We start from the raw sequence: 19,764 nt of genomic DNA, 5'->3' as shown, positions 1-19,764 counted from the left end.
ATGGGTATTTAGAAATATTTGATACTAGACATTATGATGCTTGGCACTGCCCATTAATTGTAAATCAATATATATGCTCATACAATCTGAGCTGCCATTTGATTGCAGCTTCATTTTCTGTTGAAAATTCAGTAGCAGCAAAACCAGGAAACTTGTTTGTGAGTCTAAGGATCTTTCACTTTTTTTTTTTTGTCCTGTTCAAATAACAGATTTACATGGTAGGCTGCTATTTCTGGCCAGTTTCATTGTATAAATATTAGTGTAGCATAAGGAGTGTAATTGGTTTAAAATAAATTGCACTGAGTTAGCATAGGTCTCTTGTGTGAGTTCTAGCAGCTCTATGGGTCCTGTCTTATGCAGGGCATTAACCACACTGACAGTTGTCAAACAGAATATGTGGTTGTGAATCATGAAGATGCTTGGTAGTCTGTGCACTGAAAGCCTGTATACACCTGAATGGCATTTAAACCTACCTGTGATTTCAATTCAGGTTTTCATGGTGTAGGTGTACTTGGCATCAATTGTCTGATGACTCAGGGAATGCATTCAACTTGGCTTTCTGTGGAATGAATGGTGCTTCTATACTATGTACTAGAGAAAGTGTTATTGTCACTGGCCACTGTCACAATATTATTTGCATTTATTTATTTTAGTCAGTTTATTCACATATTAAAATCAAGATAAATATTTAGTAATTGACTAAAATGCTAAAAGCTTTCTTTTCAAACTGCATTAAAAGGAAGTTTTTCAGTGTTTTAATATTATGTGAATATTTCTCAACCTTAGCTCTCAGGGTGTTGTTGAACATCCATTCACAGAAATAAACCCTCGGCAATATGACCAATGTTTAGAGATTCTCAGTGTCACAATCTCACAATATTTGGGGACCCAGGACAGGGAAACACTTAATGGAAATTTCTCATATTTCTTTCTTTCATTTGTCCTGTCTGTATATTTTTTAAAAAGTTGTTGTTTTACTTTTAGTTCAGAAGTAGACTTTAGCTAACAGTTAAGTTGCTTCATTAATTAATGTTAAAATTATGTTTTTTTTTAAAAAACACTGCAATTCTCATTTAATTTTTCATAGTGTTTAATATACTACTGATAAGTCCTTTGAAGTACGTAGGCCTCCTAGTGGGAGTACGTAATACATGCAATCACAACCACTAAAGAAAAGCTGGTTCTATATTGCTGCTACAAGCATATTTAATAGCTGAAGAGCCTGTCTGCAATACTGTTTGAGGGTTTTTTTATGATGTCTTGCATGTGACAGCAAGGCCACAGGGTAAAATTCCTGGATATTAGCATGGAAATCACCTTCCCTAAGGCTTACCACAGCTCGATGTTTACTTGAGAAGGCTGTAAAATTGTAGATCTTATAGGTAATAGTTGTATCATCTCATACTAGAAAATAATGTCTTTAAGGGCCCTGCTCTCAGGTTTGCCAGGGAAACTAGTGGTAGTTATTTCAGTTTTTTAAACTCACAATGTCTAATTTCTCATTTTAACTCTAATCACTCCTTTGATGAGAATTGCCAAAGAACACATCGTGTAAGAAAGTACTAGGTTTTAGAATCTAGTGATTGTAGGCTATTACCATAGCCAAACTGGTTGCCAAACACAAGCTCTTTTAAATAGGTCAGTGTTTTAGGCCATATATTCTCTCTCCGTTTAGACAGTGCAGGGGGAGCCAAAGAATCAGTACCTCACACAAGACTGAGGAGCAAATTAAGAAGCTAAGATATTTGTTACCATTAATGCAAACTTTCCATTCTGTCAAATCCATGAAAGTACAGAAACCAAAGCTATGGATCTTTCAAGATGTAATCCTCTACTCATGTGGTAGTACATTCAGTTAGAATTAATGGGGCTTTCAATAAAGGCTGCATCTACTTTGCAGAAATAATGCAGTTTGGCACCACTTTAACTGCCATGGCTTAATGATATGGACTTCTGGGATTTGTAGTTTTGTGAAATATTCAGCTTTCTCTGTCAGAGGCTAAGTTCTCACAGGCCAGAATACTCTGGGAGCAGCCCAGTATATTCTGGCCTCAGACCTGCCCCAACATCTCACTATTACCCAGGCCCCTCACATTTTGCTTCTGATCTTCCCAAATGATCCAGAGCCCTCTGTTGCAATGCCACGTAGCTGTTTGCATGCATGTCCTGCTATGCCACTTACTGAGGCCACTGCCACAGACAGTCACTCATCCTGAGGTCAGAATATGGTGTCCAGTGTCTACCACATGGCTGAGTGCCTTTTCTGAGCAAGCAATTTGCTGAAGTTGTGGCTGCACTGGGCAGCACAGTGGGATGCATTGTAAACAGCTGCTCAGTGCAGCAGTGAGGGCTCTGGAGCTTCTGGGAAGATCCAGAGGGAAAAATGAGTTTTTAAAAAATATTTCAAGCAAGGTTTGGTGCTGAATTACCCAGGGATTGACTGTGTTTCATTCAATTATCTTGGGTTCTAAGCTAATACCTTCAGTTTCAAAAATTTGCCCAGATGTTCTTATTTGACTTCTGTGATTCTGTTCTACAGCAAATTGTGAATAAAACCTTTACAGTCTATGTTGTAATAAATCAGATAATATATTTCAGTAGGTAACAAAGCAGTGAACACTTCCCTTCATGTCATGTTTATATCCGTATTATAAATTTTAAGCATTGTTGCACTAGTTATCACTTTATATATAGAATTACTAGCTGACTTTACAGCATGACTTTTTATGAACCAGAACATGTGTTCTATAAGATACTGTTCCAGTTGAGTGTTGAGTGTCCAGTCCAAAATTGTAGTAGATGACTAACGTGAAGGCTCACCCACGTGTTTGGGCCTTGTCTACATAGTTGTGTTGTTTACACCAGTACATCTTAAGCTATGTGGTGTGTGCAGGATGGTGGTGGTGGTGGTGTCCCCCCCCCCCCAACATTTTTATTATTATTATTTAGGTATCTGGCAGCATTTTTGTGCTCTTTGGCTATGACTGTTACTTTCTTTCCTGGAAACTGTCCATAAATTGGCAACAAATAGCTCATGAATCATCACTGGTTCACAGGCCACTACTTTGAGTGGCACTGTTTTATAGAAGCCTGATATGGCTTCTATAGCTCCATTGTTATCCATTGGATAGTGGGAAAAGTGTAAAGAAGTTTTGTAGATGGGGCACATTGTTTCTGTGCATACAGGCTCTTAGATTCATGCATTCTGTTTTGGGACGATGTTCAGTGGAAATAAACTAGATCTAGACCACATGGCTTTTCAGTCCATCAAACCTGGCATTACCAAAGAAATGCTGATACTCTAACACTGTGTGAGAACTGAGAGTGCATGTTTTAACTAACATGATTGTCTTTTGCACAGAATGGTTTTACTCCACTGCACATTGCTTGCAAGAAAAATCGCATTAAAGTCATGGAACTGCTGGTGAAATACGGGGCTTCTATCCAAGCTATAACCGAGGTAGAGAACTTTCCTAAAGAAGCATCTCTCCCCCACTATTTCTTCCTTCTCTTAGTTCCATACTTTTCTTTTATATACATATACGAGGAAGACTCTAAAGGCTTTCTGCAGAGGAGTAAAATTTCTGTTGCTTTGTTTCACAGTCGGGCCTCACTCCAATACATGTGGCTGCATTTATGGGTCATTTGAACATAGTACTCCTTCTGCTGCAGAATGGAGCCTCTCCAGATGTCACTAACATTGTGAGTATAGCTTGCATTTGAATAACATCTAACTACATGAATAATTATTGGAAGAAATTGTAATGAATTAATAAATATTTGAAATCTTTATAGCTTGATCTTCCAGGTTTGGAGGAAAGTTGTGTTTATTTTGGTAGAATGTGTTCAACCTGATGCTGGAGTGAGAAAGATCCATCTTGTCATTTGAGATGTGGTTTCCTTGTCCCAGGTTTATGGTGATGAGATATGAACATATATAGAGTTACCCCAAATCTTATATTCCATTATAATGATGTGGGTCACTGAGCGTGAGAAAACAGAGGATGCTGCATTTTCCCACCTTTCCCTTGTATCCAAGGAGTTTATCACACTACTTACTTCCTGCTCTGCTCCCATTGCCCCGACATCACCTATCTGCGACGGGAGCCTCCTGGTGGGATCGAGGATGGCACTTTTAAAGGGGAATGCTTCCGTTTTAGTCATGGAAGCGTTCTCGTAATTGTTTAAAAAAGGACCCTTTTTAATAACAATTTAATCTATTATTTAAAAAGGGCCCTTTTCTAATAATTACGAGAACGTTTCCATGATGAAAATGGAAGCGTTCCCCTTTAAAAGTGCCATACGCAATCCTACCAGGAGGCTCCCGTCACAGATCGGTGATGTTGGGGCAACGGGAGCAGAGCAGGAGGTAAGTAGTGTGATAAACTCCCAAGAGGTTATAATTTCCTTAGACCAGCTTTACAATTGTGCTACCATCAATGACATAGTCAGGGCAAGGCTTGGGAAAATTACATTTTTGGGATCAGTTCCAAGAATTCCTCCAGCCCATAAATGAGTCCTTACTGAAGATTCTGAGTCTTGTGGTCTTTTAAAATGTAATTTCTCAAGCTCACAATTGGTGGCCCTTTCTTCTGCCCATGTGTACACACACTTTTGTCTGTTGTTGTCTAACTTGTGCTGGCAGAAATGTTACCATAGAGTTCTGGTGGCTTCTCTAAAAGACTGTGACAGTGGCAAAGCTATATCTCACATTCTGCCATTGTGGAAAAATACTTCATCAAATTCATATCTAATAACATTACTAATAAAAGACTGGTGATGGTGACAGTTTATATTGGTCAATAATTTCAACTATTACCTGGACGGTCTCTGTGATAGCCTCTTCCTTTTAGATATGCAGACATGTTTTTAAAAATAAAAATATACAGGCACACAAGAAGGTGCTTTAAATTGAGTTGTACCATTGGTACATTTAGTGAAGTACTAGTCTAGTCAGATTAGCAGCAGCTTTCTGGGTTTTCAGGTAGTTTTCAGATTTGCTGGCCTAACCTGGAGAACATTTGTATTCCCTTATGGTCTCCTGTGTGAGTGTTAACCAGGCCAGACTTTCTCGAGCTTCCAAAACCAGGTTGTTGTTGATTATGATGATGTGTGCCTTCAAGTCATTTCTGATTTAGGGGACTAAGGCAAATCTATCATAGCTTTTTCTTATCAAGATTTGCTCAGAGAAGGTTTGTCATTCCTCTGAGGCTGAGAGAGCATAATTTGCCTAAGGTCACCCAGAGAGTTTCCATGGTTAAGTGGGGATTGAACCCCCATCTCTCAGTATCCAACATTCATGCCATTGCTTTAGTGGGTACCCGTAAACTGAATGTTAAAATAACAATTATTAAGAGTAACAGTACAGTTGGTCCTTCTTATACACGGATTTTTTATACACCGATTTAAGCATACACGGATTGAAAATGTTCCAAAAAAGTATAACTTTACCTTGATTTTCCATTTTTTTATAAGGGACACCATTTTGCTATGTCATTATATGTAATAGGACTTGAGCATACATGGATTTTGTTATACACACGGGATCTTGGAACCAAACCCCAGCATATAACAAGGGTCCACTGTAGTAGTTTTGATTCCATTGTGTTAGACTTGGACTAATGTGGGTTAGTCCAGAATGGTTCTACTCTCCCCAAGAAAACTAACAAACTTCAAACATCTCTTCTTCTATAGCGTGGTGAGACTGCATTACACATGGCAGCTCGTGCAGGACAGGTGGAAGTGGTGCGTTGCCTCCTAAGGAATGGTGCTCTTGTTGATGCCCGAGCAAGAGTAAGTGTTTTCATGATCAACCTTTGCACTCTTTATAAAAGCAAAATAGAGATCAGAAAACTATGTTATAGAGAAATACCAGGATGAGTTTTCCCCCAGGAAGCCTTCATTGGAAAGAGTAACAAAGGTAATGTATGATTAAGATACAAAGACATAATCAAAAAGAAATGACGCCGCCCGACCTACTGGGCCAGCATTGTTTCTGGGGCAGAAGGCGCCCTAGTCTCCGCAATCGCAGAGGCCTGTCTTGCCCCCGCAGACTTTGAGTTGGCAGGAAGGCCCACCATTGGCTGCTGGGGTGGAAAGGGCAGCTCTTTTGCACCGGGTGCTGGAACTACATGTCCCAGCTTGCATTGCAAAAGGGAAGAGGCCATGATTGGCTGGGTCGGACCCCGAGTGTAGCCTATGGGTGGATGGGACCTGAGAGGCAGTGCCTCCGCTCTTTCCAGGCCCCCTATTGGTGGGTGGGCCTATTTAAGGCTGCGTAGTGCGCCATCTGGCGCAATTTTAGCTCGGCTCTTCCACCCTCCCTCCCTTGGCTAGGGTGTTTTTGTCACAACTTTGTTTTAGGGTGGCAGCATAGATCCTGGATCTGGTGGGCGTGGTTTCCAGGGCTCCATAGCATTGGATCGGGAGTCCATTGGACCCGGGAGCGCTGAGGGCAGGTAGTGTAGCCTGTGACTAGGGGCTTATTGGAATATGCAATGGTTGCATATATGCAAGAGGGCATTTCTGTTGCCCCATGTCATCCCGATGCTTGGTTGTGACCAAGCAACCTTACATCAGTCAACCGGGGTGTTAATTGATATTTCCAGATCCAGACTTTATGCTTTGGGCCAACCCCTACCCCTTTGTGCTTTTTGTTAATAAAGTTGTGGCCTTTTCCTCCAATTCTGTGTTGTTGTCTTATTGGGTGGCTTCCATCCCACAGCAACCAGGATCTCTTGGAAATGAAATCTGTACAAGAAGTAGAGGATCTAGATATTAAACGTGACTGGCTATTCCTATTACAACTTCAAGGAAGATTCAAAAAAAGGACAAAGGTTTTACATCCCATCAAAATGAACTTGATAAAGGACCGGAATGAAGTGAACAGAAAATAACATCCTAACTTTCCAAATTTCTAGAAAGAAAACTAGAACAAGATGTGATAAAACATTTTATGATAAATTGGGCAACTGATATAGGAAAACTTTAGAATTACAAAGTTGGCATTTAACCAGAAAAAGAACTTTACAATTTACGAAATGCCAAAGCATCCAAGACACTTATCTAAAAATGGCTTTCCGTTCCCATTTAACACTGGGGAAAAAAAGAAAGAAAAAAAATAGATGCTGGAAATGTGAAAAATTATGTGATGATGGGCCATTGCTCATGGGTCCACATGTGATGATACTGCTCACAAACAAAAAAATTCTGAACTAGAGTACATCAAAATTTATGTAAAATCTTAAAAATAAACTGTAAGGTGACCCCAGAAATTTACCTGTTAAATATAATGGACAAAATAACAAAAAATCAAGCAAGAAGGAAATGGAGACGATTCTATATAAGATTTCAGTGGCTAGAATCAACTTTGCAAAAAAGTGGAAAGGTAAAGATATTTCAAGTATTGATGAATGGCTGTTAAATTTACTAGAAGTGATTGAAATGGATAAATTAATCCTATCAATAAATGGAAAGTCCTCAGAAAAAATGGAAAAAGAATGGGAACTATTAATAGAACATTGTAAAAATAGATGGAACGAACAGTAAACAAGAAATAGTCAAAACACTAACACTTACCAAATAAAAAACATAAATATCTCAATTTAATAAGAAAGTATAAAATACTGAAGCTATATGTCAATCACATCCTAAGGTAAAAAAGTAATTAAACATAAGTAAATACGTCAAACAAATCAGAAGGATTAACAGGTGATATAACAGAATATAGGTTGAGAGTTTCTTAAGATTGTGCTTAGTACTCATAATATGTTACAATGTTGGTTAATTGTAAACATGATAATCCTTATTTCTTATGCATATGGTAAAATTACCTGATGAATGAATATATGGAATGTAATAATTCTTTTTTCTTAATAAATAAAAAATATATATTTTAAAAAAGCAGAATAGGGGGCTGTACTAAGAACAGTTTTTTTTCTTCTTCTTTACTTGGAATCTTTTTGTATATGTATTTGTAGTGAAGGGTGGGAAAAAACATATATTTATCATCTCTTCAAACACAGTAGTATAATTATCTGAAAATGGGAGGGGGAAATAGGCTTTCATTTTTGAAAATGATAACAGTCTTAGACTCACTTTTCTTCTTTTTTGAATGGTAGGAGGAACAGACTCCACTGCATATTGCTTCTCGGTTGGGAAAAACAGAAATTGTCCAGCTATTGTTGCAACACATGGCTCATCCTGATGCTGCAACCACTAATGGATATACACCATTGCACATCTCTGCCCGAGAAGGTCAAGTTGATGTAGCATCAGTGCTTTTGGAGGCAGGTGCAGCACACTCTTTGGCAACCAAGGTAATATTGGAAGTGTCAATATTAACAATTCAATAGTAGATAAGTGAAGACATTGTTGGGTGTATGCCAATTGGATCTACTTTCAGATTCTTGGTGGCGCAGTGGTTAAATGCCTGTACTGCAGCCACTCACTCAAAACCACAAGGTTGCGAGTTCAAGACCAGCAAAAGGGCTCAAGCTTGACTCAGGCTTGCATCCTTCTGAGGTCACTAAAATGAGTACCCAAGATTGTTGGGGGCAAATTAGCTTACAGTTGTAAACCGCTTAGACACTGCTTAGGCGGTATGGAGTGGTATATAAATGAAGCTTGTTTGTTTCTACTCTGGCAAATAATTTACCAGTTTTTCATCTATAAAATAGAAATAAAAATGCTTAATAATAATAATAATAATAATAATAATAATAATAATAATAAATTTTATTTATGTTTCTCCCAGTGGATCAAAGCGGGGTTATAGACTTAAAAAATGTTGAATGTTAATGATGATGAATGTTATCATTGTGAATTCTGGTACTTAGTTACTTGATCTAGCCACAGTATACTGGAGACTGGAAGTCAATGATTTGTAGCCATTTGCATTTCCTATTCTACAATTCACAGAAGTATCAAAATGAGTATTTGAAACTGAGTGTTCAGGAAGACATTTTAAAAGTGAGTTTAGTTATAGTTGCTGATAATAGATTTTTAAAAAGAAAGCCAAACAGTGCAGAAAGGCTACAAAAATGCTTATGAATTAGCACAAGCAAAAGTTATGTGGACCAGCAATAGACTCATTCATCTGTCCCTACACAGGAATAAAACTGTACCACCTAGAGTTGTGGTGAGGCCAAAGTAATTGTTTATAATAGGTTGATAATGCGGTTACATAAAGTGAGAAATGGTGTAGCTACAGATATTATTCTTTTAGTTAACATTAGCTTATCATTTTGTAAGTTGTTGTTTAATACCCAGATTAACACAGTGATTCAGGGAAAGAAGTTCTTGATCACAGAGAGATGGTTATTAACACCCTAAGTGTTGTGGAGGTTTATGACGTGCACATCCACAGTCTCCCACTGACTAGTATTCAGATGATTAATTGTTTGAAGCTGCTTGATTTAGACCTGATAAACTACTTAAACCACCACATTCATATTTGTTTAGCAAAGACATGAATCAAATAGATGTGCCATTCACTGTAGAAGTAAGTTGTGGCATAGAGTGGAATTGGAGGTGAAATGGTAAAATGGATCCCATCATTTTAAAAAGTAGTTTTAATATTTGGATGTGAAGGTTTGAAAGGAAACCACAACTACAACATATATGCTATGTAGCCTTGAAAATTCTTTCACCAAATATGGAGACTTCTTTTTTAGACTCCCCTATGTACAGTTTCTAGCATGGCATCTCTCACAAAATATGAATGCAAAGACAGATGCAGCATATGAGTCCTTATGTTTCATTTTAAAAAAATTGTGTTCCATTATATGCCCCTCATCTTTAAGTATCTGTAATTTCCTTCAAAGATTTTTAATATTTGCAGATTGTCCATTACTATCTGATCCTCCTTCCTGGTCTTTGTGACAGGGAAAGGGGCAAACTGCAGATATTGTTTGGAGTGCAATTCCCAGTACTCCTCACCACTGCCTATGTTGGCCAGGGCCAGAAACTTCTGTAGAACTGCACTTTGCACATCTGTTCTGTATATGGCATTTTCTTTTAAGGAAAACCTGCTTCACAGGTAGAAAAAAAATCTTGTATTGTTATTTTATTGATCTGTTGTCTGAGATCCTGCATTGTTAGGCATAACTATGATGATGGGGTTCCATCATTGCAGTTATGTCTGACGATTCCACTTTAAAAAAAACACGACATTTTCAGGCTGGCAGCACCCCAACCCAAGAGTTTCTGAGGTGCTGTACATCAGAGCTCTTGGCAGTAATGTCTGCAGTGCCTTTCTGGCACTGGGTACAGGCAGCTGAACAGAGCCTCTTGGAGTCAACTGCAATTGCTTGTCTTGGTGCACCCCACAACCAGAAGTGTGCTACAGAAATCATTTTCCAATGCCTTGATCTTCAGTACCTCAGAAGACCTTCATTTGAGGTGTTACCAGGCTGGAAACCCAAGTTTTAAGGGATATATTGGGTTGTTAGTTACCATAAAGGTGAATCTTCAGCAGTTATGAGATTGTAAATCCATTTTATGCCTGCCAATACATTCCTAATTTTGACCTTAATCAGTTAATGTGTTTAGAATTGTGGGGATGTTGTTGTCAACATTGTTATTCTGACATTCCAGATATAGTACTTTGCTTTACAAGTCCAGCCTCTTAAACCACTGGCTGTGCTTGGTGAGATTAATTGGAAATGCAAGGCAAAAGATCTGAACAGCCTACAATTCTCTAACTCTCTTTTAAAACAAAGGAACACAACCTTTAAGATTATATTAATACTCTGCTTTTCCACTTGATGTTTTATAGAAGGGATTCACACCACTGCATGTGGCTGCAAAGTATGGAAGCATAGATGTGGCAAAACTCCTATTGCAGCGTCGTGCATCTCCTGATTCATCTGGAAAGGTAAGAAATGTAATGTATGAGTCTAAAATAACCAGTAAGCATGACATTTGTAGTCGATGCTAACGAAGCCTGCAATGAAACTGTAAGGAAATCAAAGTTACATTGCAGGGGCATATCACAATACATGTTAATATGTAGCAAGCTATATTTGATGATAGTAAAGGCTCTGTTTAGTCTTTCCTTTTGCATTTACTATGGACAGTTGCTTATTCCAGTTAGAACTGACAATAATTTCTCATAGCAGCTTTGACAGATAATGCTTATACAATTCATCCTCTTATTTAAAAAAAAGGAAAATGAGAGTGGAATTAGATCACCAATTCTTTGTAGTGATAGGATTATTATGTGAAAGCTTTCCTTATTGTTGATGGCTTCATCCTCATGACTGCTTCGCTTCCCTACATTGAGAATAAATTATTATTGCTATTTCTACCTTACTGTAAGAGGCCATTATAAGCTCCTGCCAGAATGGAGGCCTCATGTTCTGTTTCTCCCTCACCCTTCCTAACATCTAGGCCAACCTTCTCAAACCTTGTGCCCTCCAGATGTTTTGGACAATAATTTCCAGAGCATTGGACATGCTGGTTGGGGCTGATGGGATTTGAAATCCAAACCTTCCATAAGGCACTGGCTTCAGGAATCCTAGTATAGTCCACCCTACCCCATGTTTCTATTACAGCTACAATGATAATGTACAGTAGATAGGAAAAAATCAGAATAATTTGAAGCAGATAGTACAAAGCATGAGGACAAAATTTGACAAATTTTCTACAGCAGACTGTAATATGCCACTTTGCCTTAAGTATATTTTCATGCAGTTCCACCCTGGTGTTCTTATGAGGTCAAAGTAATGGTTTAATAATTCTCAGTGATAAATTTGGTAGGAAGAATTACAGTGTATTTTGTTCAAATAGTTATTGGGTTTTGGCCAAAAGTAAGATGGCAGTGTTATGTTTTTCTTTTATGAAAGATATCAAACTCGACTCTCCCTGGGTTTCAATTTCAATTTCAGTACATTTGAGCAGTTTAAATTATTTCATTATAGTATGCCCTCTTTTTCAAGCACAAGGCAATAGCTAATTATTTGTTTAGTCATGGCTTGAAAAATGGGATTGTGTTTGTTTGTTTTGATCTGGAAGTTGTAGTCCAAAAATGATTACTATTTTTGTTCAAAGTAACACTTCTAATATGAAAATAATTCACTTTGGGTTAAACTTTTAAGTTTGTATTGGTTATTTGCTCCTTAATATATTTTGTTCTTTTAATGTTAATAATAGCTTAAAACAGAGCTAACCATCACCTAATGCCTTAACATAAACCCACCCCCTTCCAGAATGGTCTCACCCCACTCCATGTTGCTGCTCATTATGACAACCAGAAGGTGGCACTACTGTTGCTGGAGAAAGGTTCTTCTCCCCATGCTACTGCCAAGGTGAGATTTCCTATTCTGTTCAAGAAGGCTTCCTTGAAGTTCTAATAGTATTCTTAGAATTCTGTATTTTTTGATGGCTACCCAGCAATTGTTGTTGACCCATAACTGCAGGCCTTCATGCTTAGAAAGTCACATATTTACATTGGAATATTATTAATAAGCTTATCAGATGTCATTTCCAGCCCGATCTGGGGAACAAGCTGGGATTGGAATGAGATGGAATAGAGGAGAACAGGTGTTATCACATGGATTTAGCCACAAATGCCAACAGGAGTCCCCAAGCCATTCCCCAGCCATGCCATGGCTGCCAATTTTGAAGAATGGAAGCTTTATCTTCTTCAAAATTGGTGGCAAAAGCATGGTTGGGGATCAGTTTGGGGACTCCTGGTGGCATCGATGGCAAAATTCATGTGATAACACTCATTCCATTCCATCCCAATCCCAGCCCGTGCCCAAATTGGGCTGGAAATGAAGTCTGATAAAGTTATATGTCTGGGTTCTGTTGGAACCCAGCAATGGTTTGCGTATGGCATTGTTTGATCTTAACTATTAACAGATTTTAACTATTCATTCTGGTTTTGTTATTTATGTTAATATTGTTTTATTCTTTTTTGGGGTTTTGTTGTACCCTACTTTGAGAGATTTTATAGGAAGTTCATGTGGAAGGTTTTACAAGTGGCTTACAGCTATTCTAGGATGCAGAACAGAGGAGAGCATACTCCAGTCACAGATGGTCTGGTGTGTCCTAAGCCCCGTTAGTCTCTTGCTGGCTCATCATAAATATTAGCTGAACTGATTTTCAGCTACTCCAGAGGACTTCATTGTAACTCTTACTGAGAAATCTCTGAAATTATAAGCACTGAGGCGATACATTTACTGCACATTTGTCCTCATGTTGTGACCATGGTCACAGACTGAGAGGGCACTGCATCCAGCAGACCTTTCTTTGTCCATCACCAAATCCCAGTCCACCAATTTTGTGCTTCCAGTAAGAGGCCAGTGCAGAAAACTCAGTGGTTGCTGAAATGCAGGAAAAGAAGAATCCAGTGTTGAATCTTCCTCTTCAAGATTAGAGCTTCATTTAGAACTAAGTTATACATAGAGTTATTGGAGTCTGTAGTAAAGTGAAGATAGCAATATAACAATACAGCACTAGGTCAGATATCAGCATTGAAACTGAGGAATCTCTCACCAAAGTCTTACATTTTGCACTTTTGCTTTCCACTTTATACACTATAGTATTTGCAGAAGTTATGAAAATATTCCTAGTGACAACATATAGCAAGTCATTAGACAGTAGTCATTAAGGTGTAATAGAAAGTTACTAAGCAAGCACCAAATGAAAACTGTTTATATTAAGCATTTGCCTTACGTTTCATATTTTTACTATTATAAAACCAGCAGTTACGCAAGGGTAAGGTCAGAATGCCCTTACTTTTAATTAAAAGTAAATACTTAATTTTGCATTTTTCTTGAATTTGCTGAGAGCCTAATAACTCTGCAGCTTCTAAAATTTTCCTTTGTTGATATGTTTTCTTCAGCATGGCTGTGCCTTACTTTGACTTCATGGCCACACTCTGCTCATACCCTTCAGTCAACAGTGTTGGTGGGGTAGAACCACTTCTTATTGTGGCCTTTAGGATATATTTCTGCCACATTTAACAAATACAGTATGTAATTATTTACATCAAAATTACATAAACTCTAACAAGAATAGATCTTCTGGGGAAAGTTTCCAGATACATGTGGACTTTGGCAAATATAAATACTAATCTCTGTCACAAAAATGTGCTGTAAATGGATTCCTGTTGTCATCTAACACAAAAACCCCTGGCTGGTTTCTTTCTTGTTAAATTTCTTGCCTATTAGGGAAAATTATTTCAGTTGATAGGGTTGAGAAAGTAATGGTCATTCTTTGGAAGAGAATGTCTTCATATTTACTAGATAGGAAAACTCTCACCATTATAAAGAAATATGCATAAAGGTTAATAATAATAATAATAATAATAATAATAATAATGTATGACAATTGGGTTTTAGAATGGATATACACCTCTACATATTGCTGCTAAGAAGAATCAGATGCAGATAGCCACAACCCTGCTGAACTATGGAGCAGAGACCAATATTCTGACCAAACAAGGAGTTACCCCTCTTCACTTGGCCTCTCAGGAAGGTCATGCTGACATGGTAAACTTGCTTCTGGAGAAAGGTGCCAATATTCATGTAGCCACAAAGGTAATGCCCTCTTACTACTAATAGTAAATTGTTCTAACATTTTATATATAAAAGGGGAAGAAGGACACAAAACCAATTAACACAGAATATTAATCTGTATTAATCACTGGGGAAAAATAAGATGATATGTAAAACCATATTTAGATAATATAAATTTTCTAAAACACCTGCTAGTTTGAGTTTTGGTCTGATACAAAGGGTGCATCTACATTGTAGAAATAATACAGTTTGACATTACTTTAAGTATTGTAGCTCCAGCCTATGAAATCCTGGGATTTGTCGTTTTTAAAGTCTTTAGCCTTCTCTGTCAAAGAGTTCTGGTGCCTCACAAAATTACAAATCCCAAGTTTCTGTAGGATAGAGCCATGGCAGTTAAAGTAGTATCAGACTGCATTTTTTCTACTTCAGAAAAGACAGCATTTCTGGCTCTTATCTCTGCCTAATATTGATTGTCTCAGTTGAATCCAATTAAAGAACTTTGTTGTTGTTGTTGAACTCAAAAGAGCTTGGTGACATGACTATGGAATTAGTTTAGTTTGATCAGGCCTGTTCCAGAAAAGTGCAGCTTATTTCTGGATAAAAATTCTGAAAGATGGTGATTGATGGTTAATTTGTGGTCCATTATTTTAACTTTCCTGCCCAATAACTTCAGGAGGGCATTGGGCATGATGTCCATTGCCTTTGATACACTTGTACACCCATCTTTACCTCTGCTTTTGATCTTATCCATACCTATAGTGCTTTCCTGTGCCAAACCATAACTAAAGATTATCTCTGAGTATGCTGACTAAAGTTAAAACCAATCAAGGGAGAAGTGATGATCATTGTTGGGCTTTTTGGTTTTCAAATTATTAGGGCTGCAATAACCTGAACAATTTGGGGGGGGGGGCACAAGGCCTATTAAAGAGGACATGACTTACTTCTGATAACTTATGTATACAATTGCACTGAAGACTCTTATCATAGATACAATTTAGCCCCCTCTAGTCATTCTGCTCTCAGGTGTTCATTCATTTCTTGTTTGTGGGGTATGCATACATTCATCTTTGTTATCAAGGTTGTGTTTTCCTACCACCACCATTTACTGAGAAGGCCTTTACTCTCACATGCAAACATAGTAACATTATCCATGTCTTTGTAGCTTTCCAGCTGGGATGTTCTACTAAGCTCTACAAACCTTTCAGACAGTTCAGATGTTTCAAATGCCTACTTTGATTTCTGATACATTTAATACATGATAATAATATTTCTAATTTCATTATAATACATAGTGTATTATATGTACTATATTTAATTTGCAGAGTGGATTGACATCTTTACACTTAGCAGCTCAAGAAGATAAAGTGAATGTAGCAGATATGCTGATAAAGCATGGAGCAAACAAAGATGCTCAGACTAAGGTATAATAACTTCCAAAATAATAAAAGAATTTTCCACTACAGTACTACATTCACTACTCACATTTCTTGTTATATTTCTTTCTTTATAGCTAGGTTATACACCATTAATTGTGGCTTGTCACTATGGGAACATTAAGATGGTCAACTTTCTCCTCAAGCAAGGAGCAAATGTTAATGCTAAGACAAAGGTAAATATTTGTTCATCATTTCTTTTCTTTTTTTGCTTTTCCTGCTTCCTTGCAAATGTATGTTCTTATTGTTGTGTTTTTATTCAGATGTTATTTGCATTTGAAAACTTTACAAGGAGGTATCTTAAATGTAAAATATCTTTGTGACTCACAATAGTTAATTACCTCAACTTCACATACACACAAAACTTAAGCAAATGGTGGAAGACACATATGGGCATGAAAAATTACACAAGCAACAACTCATGTAGATTTCAGTAAGAGAGCCAGCATGGTTTAGTGGTTTGCATGTTCGACTACAACTCTGGAGATGGGATTTGATTCCCCTCTCAGCCATGAGACCCAGTGGGTGATCTTGGACAAGTCAGATGCTCTCAGACTCAGGGGTAGGCAACTGCAAACCTCTTCTGAACAAATCTTGCCAAGAAAACCTCACTGTAGGTTTGGCTTAGGTTCACCATAAGTCGGAAACAATTTAAAGGCACACAACAACCAGATTTAAGCATATGTACTCCATGGAATTAATATTTATTTTTGGTAGAAAATGAAAGCTAGGTAAGATTTGTGTTGCAGTGTGATATGTCTGAAATGCTATAGAATCCTTAAGTTGGGGGTCAACTGAGTTTAAGGATGGTTCGTCTTATCCTTAGCTGGTTGCATTTGGAAGCCAAATCTGCTTTAAGGAATATAGCTAGCAACATAAAAGAAAATCTTTGCAGAAAAGGAGCAATAAGGAAAATAAAATAGTTATATGTTTGCTGTCTTTTGATGGGAACTGTAGATATTTGGTCTTCCATCACTGAAATCTCCAAATAACTCTTAAACTGCTATGTCCAAGAAAACTGGAGCTACCAGTAGATGCTAAGTTTGATGTCTGTTCCAAAATTCTTTTGGGAAAAAAGTTACCACTTCTAAATTTGCATAGAAGTCTGCATGTGTCTTCTTTTCTCTTCCATGGATTTACTGTATTATAGTTCCAGATTACAAATCCTTGTTTCTACAAGATGGATCAATAAGTAGTTGAATGAGCACCTTGTGCTACCAGTGTATGGTATCCACTCTTAGTTTTTAGCAGGGAGACTAATGCAAGACAAGGAGATCAGTGTGTAAAAGAAATCCTAAATACAATTGTTCATCCCAGCTAGACCATTTTAACCTATTTTAATTATGGAATTGACTTACCAAGTTCCCATTGGTTCATTGGCTCTGCTCTTATTAACAATGGTCTAACAATTAGATTAGTCTTAAACTTCAGCTTCCTTCCTTTGAAGGGATCACATGTTTAGCAGTGGTGTGAGGCACTCAGACTTGCCAGAATGCATGGTTTTTACCATTGGATTAAATCCCCTGAGTCATTTGTTTAGTTACCAATGCTTCTTCTGGGCCTGTAGTCTTCACAGAAATTTCCTCACCACAAATTCCATGATATCAGTAATATGGGATAGAATATTGAGGCTAAACTATCTTGGAAGTGGATATTTTTATAGTTTCCAAAATCTGAGCAGAAACTGTTATGTGCAGTGATACACTTGCATTAATAATCTTTCCCATCCCTCCAAAAATACAGAAGTTGGATAATATGCAGTTGGGAATGATGGATTTTTAAAACCTCACTTCTAGTGACTAGTCAGCAGAAGAGAAGAAATGAATTTTGTGTATAGCATTACAGAATACAAACTCAACTGAGTGTCACGGTTATTTTAACCTTTACCCTTTTACAACTTTAACCTTTTACTACTCTACTACTTTTACTATTAAGCTGGTAATGTTTCTCTTTAATATATGAAGACTGTATACTAGTTGCAGTTATGTGGGCTTGAAGGTTTGGTATAATTGTGAGTGACACTTTCATTAAAACTAAGAGAAAAAGAAAATGTAAGTACATATTCTAATGCATGTTTCTTTCTTTTCTAAATGTGGCAACCTCTACTAATTACAGAATGGATACACTCCTCTGCATCAAGCTGCTCAACAAGGTCATACTCACATTATCAATGTACTTCTCCAGCATGGGGCCAAACCAAATGCAACCACAGCGGTGAGTCTAGAAAGTACCAAGGGCACTGTTAAATCCATCTAACAATAGCATTCTTTTTTAGCTCTAATACATCTTGACTTCAATGTTTCTTAGGGAACTATTCTAATTTTGCAGCTAGTGTCAGATACATACAGTGACAGAATACATTAGGCCCTCTGTATCCATGGATTCTTTATCCATGGATTCAACCATCCACAGCTTGAAAATATTCTTAAATATATATATAAATTCCAAAAAGCAAAGCTTGATATTGCCATTTTATATAAGGAACACCATTTTACGATGGCACTCCTTGGATTTTGGTATCCAAGGGCCCCCCCAGAACCAAACCCCAGCAGATATTAAAGGCCCACTGTACAACCTTGTCTGACCCCTTTGTCAATTGGAAATCACTCAGTTTTGCCATATTCTATTCTAACAGTAGCCTCTTGTCCTGAGTAAATGTTTCTCATCAGGATAACCAAGTAGTGGTACTCTCATTCCTTTAAGAGCATTCCATAACTTTTCATGATCAGTGCAGAACAGGATAAGATTTAGAGGAAAGTGGAGTGGAGATTGGAGGAAAGGACATAAACAACCTAAGATATACCAATGGCATGATACTACTAGCAGTAAACAACAAAGACTTGGAACAATTCCTAAAGAATATCAAATAAGAAATTGCTAGGGCAGGCTTAATGTTGAACATTAAGAAAGCAAAAATAATGACCACAGAAAATTTCCACACATTCAATTTAAATGGCAAAGAGATAGAAATAGTAAAAGAGTTCCTGTACCTTGGATCAATCATTGATCAGAATGAGGTTGCAATCAAGAAATCAGAAGAAGACTAGTATCGGGAAGGCCAGCTGTTAAAGAACTAGACAAGATCCTAAAGTGCAAAGACATAAAATTGAAAACTAAAGTTGGGATAGTCCAAGCAATTGTATTCCACATCACCATGTATGGATATGAGAGCTGGGCAGTGCAGAAGGCTGAGAGAAGGAGAATCAATTCATTTGAGATGTAGTGCTGGAGGAGAGTGCTGAGGATACGATGGATGGCTAAAAAGCCCAACAAATAGGTCAAGAACAGATCAGGCCTGAACTCTCATTGAAAGCCAAGATGACCAATTTGATACTGTCATATTTTGGACACATGAGAAGGCACAACTCATCAGAAAAGTCAATAATGCTCAGAAAGTTGGAGAGCAGTAGAAAGAGGAGAAGACTGCACACCAGCAGGCTAGACACAATTAGGGAAGTTACAGGCCTGGGCCTGCAGAACCTGAGCAGAGCTATTGAGGACAGGTGATCTTGGAGGTGTCACCGTGAGTTGAAGTCAACTCGTAGGCAGTTAATAAAAACAACAACAACAACAAATCACTGCTGAGAGGATCCAGGTTAAGATTAAGATTCATAGTTTTATTTTTATAGTGTTGTTTTATTTTAACATCTGGATTTGTCTTTCCAGTAGGATAATAATGAAAGAGCAATGCCTAATTTATACAGTTGGCCCTATTTGCAGCTTTGATTTTTGCATATTTGATTATTAGCATATTTAATTGATATGTTATCTCTAGGAATCTCTGGGTCCTTCAGCATCATTCTGCT

General features: G+C 37.6%; 1 protein-coding gene across 12 annotated transcripts in view; it reads left to right on the top strand.

Moving 5' to 3' along the window:
* ANK2 (ankyrin 2) overlaps positions 1-19,764 on the top strand; it is a 404,131-nt gene that overhangs the window by 293,445 nt on the left and 90,922 nt on the right. For 8 of the 12 annotated variants that reach the window (XM_089525944.1, XM_089525945.1, XM_089525937.1 and 5 more), the window contains 10 exons: positions 3,362-3,460; positions 3,604-3,702; positions 5,695-5,793; positions 8,121-8,318; positions 10,778-10,876; positions 12,210-12,308; positions 14,349-14,546; positions 15,848-15,946; positions 16,036-16,134; positions 18,074-18,172. In XM_089525944.1, the coding sequence (XP_089382070.1) occupies positions 3,362-3,460; positions 3,604-3,702; positions 5,695-5,793; positions 8,121-8,318; positions 10,778-10,876; positions 12,210-12,308; positions 14,349-14,546; positions 15,848-15,946; positions 16,036-16,134; positions 18,074-18,172 (1,188 nt within the window). The remainder of the gene's footprint in view (positions 1-3,361; positions 3,461-3,603; positions 3,703-5,694; positions 5,794-8,120; positions 8,319-10,777; positions 10,877-12,209; positions 12,309-14,348; positions 14,547-15,847; positions 15,947-16,035; positions 16,135-18,073; positions 18,173-19,764) is intronic. The other 4 variants (XM_089525943.1, XM_089525942.1, XM_089525941.1 and 1 more) reach the window with 2 other exon arrangements.

Source organism: Sceloporus occidentalis, unplaced genomic scaffold (genome assembly GCF_023333645.1).
Source record: "Sceloporus occidentalis isolate IW3139 unplaced genomic scaffold, rSceOcc1.0.p SCAF_5, whole genome shotgun sequence".
NCBI classification, from domain to species: domain Eukaryota; kingdom Metazoa; phylum Chordata; class Lepidosauria; order Squamata; family Phrynosomatidae; genus Sceloporus; species Sceloporus occidentalis.
This window is presented reverse-complemented; position numbering and strand designations above follow the sequence as displayed.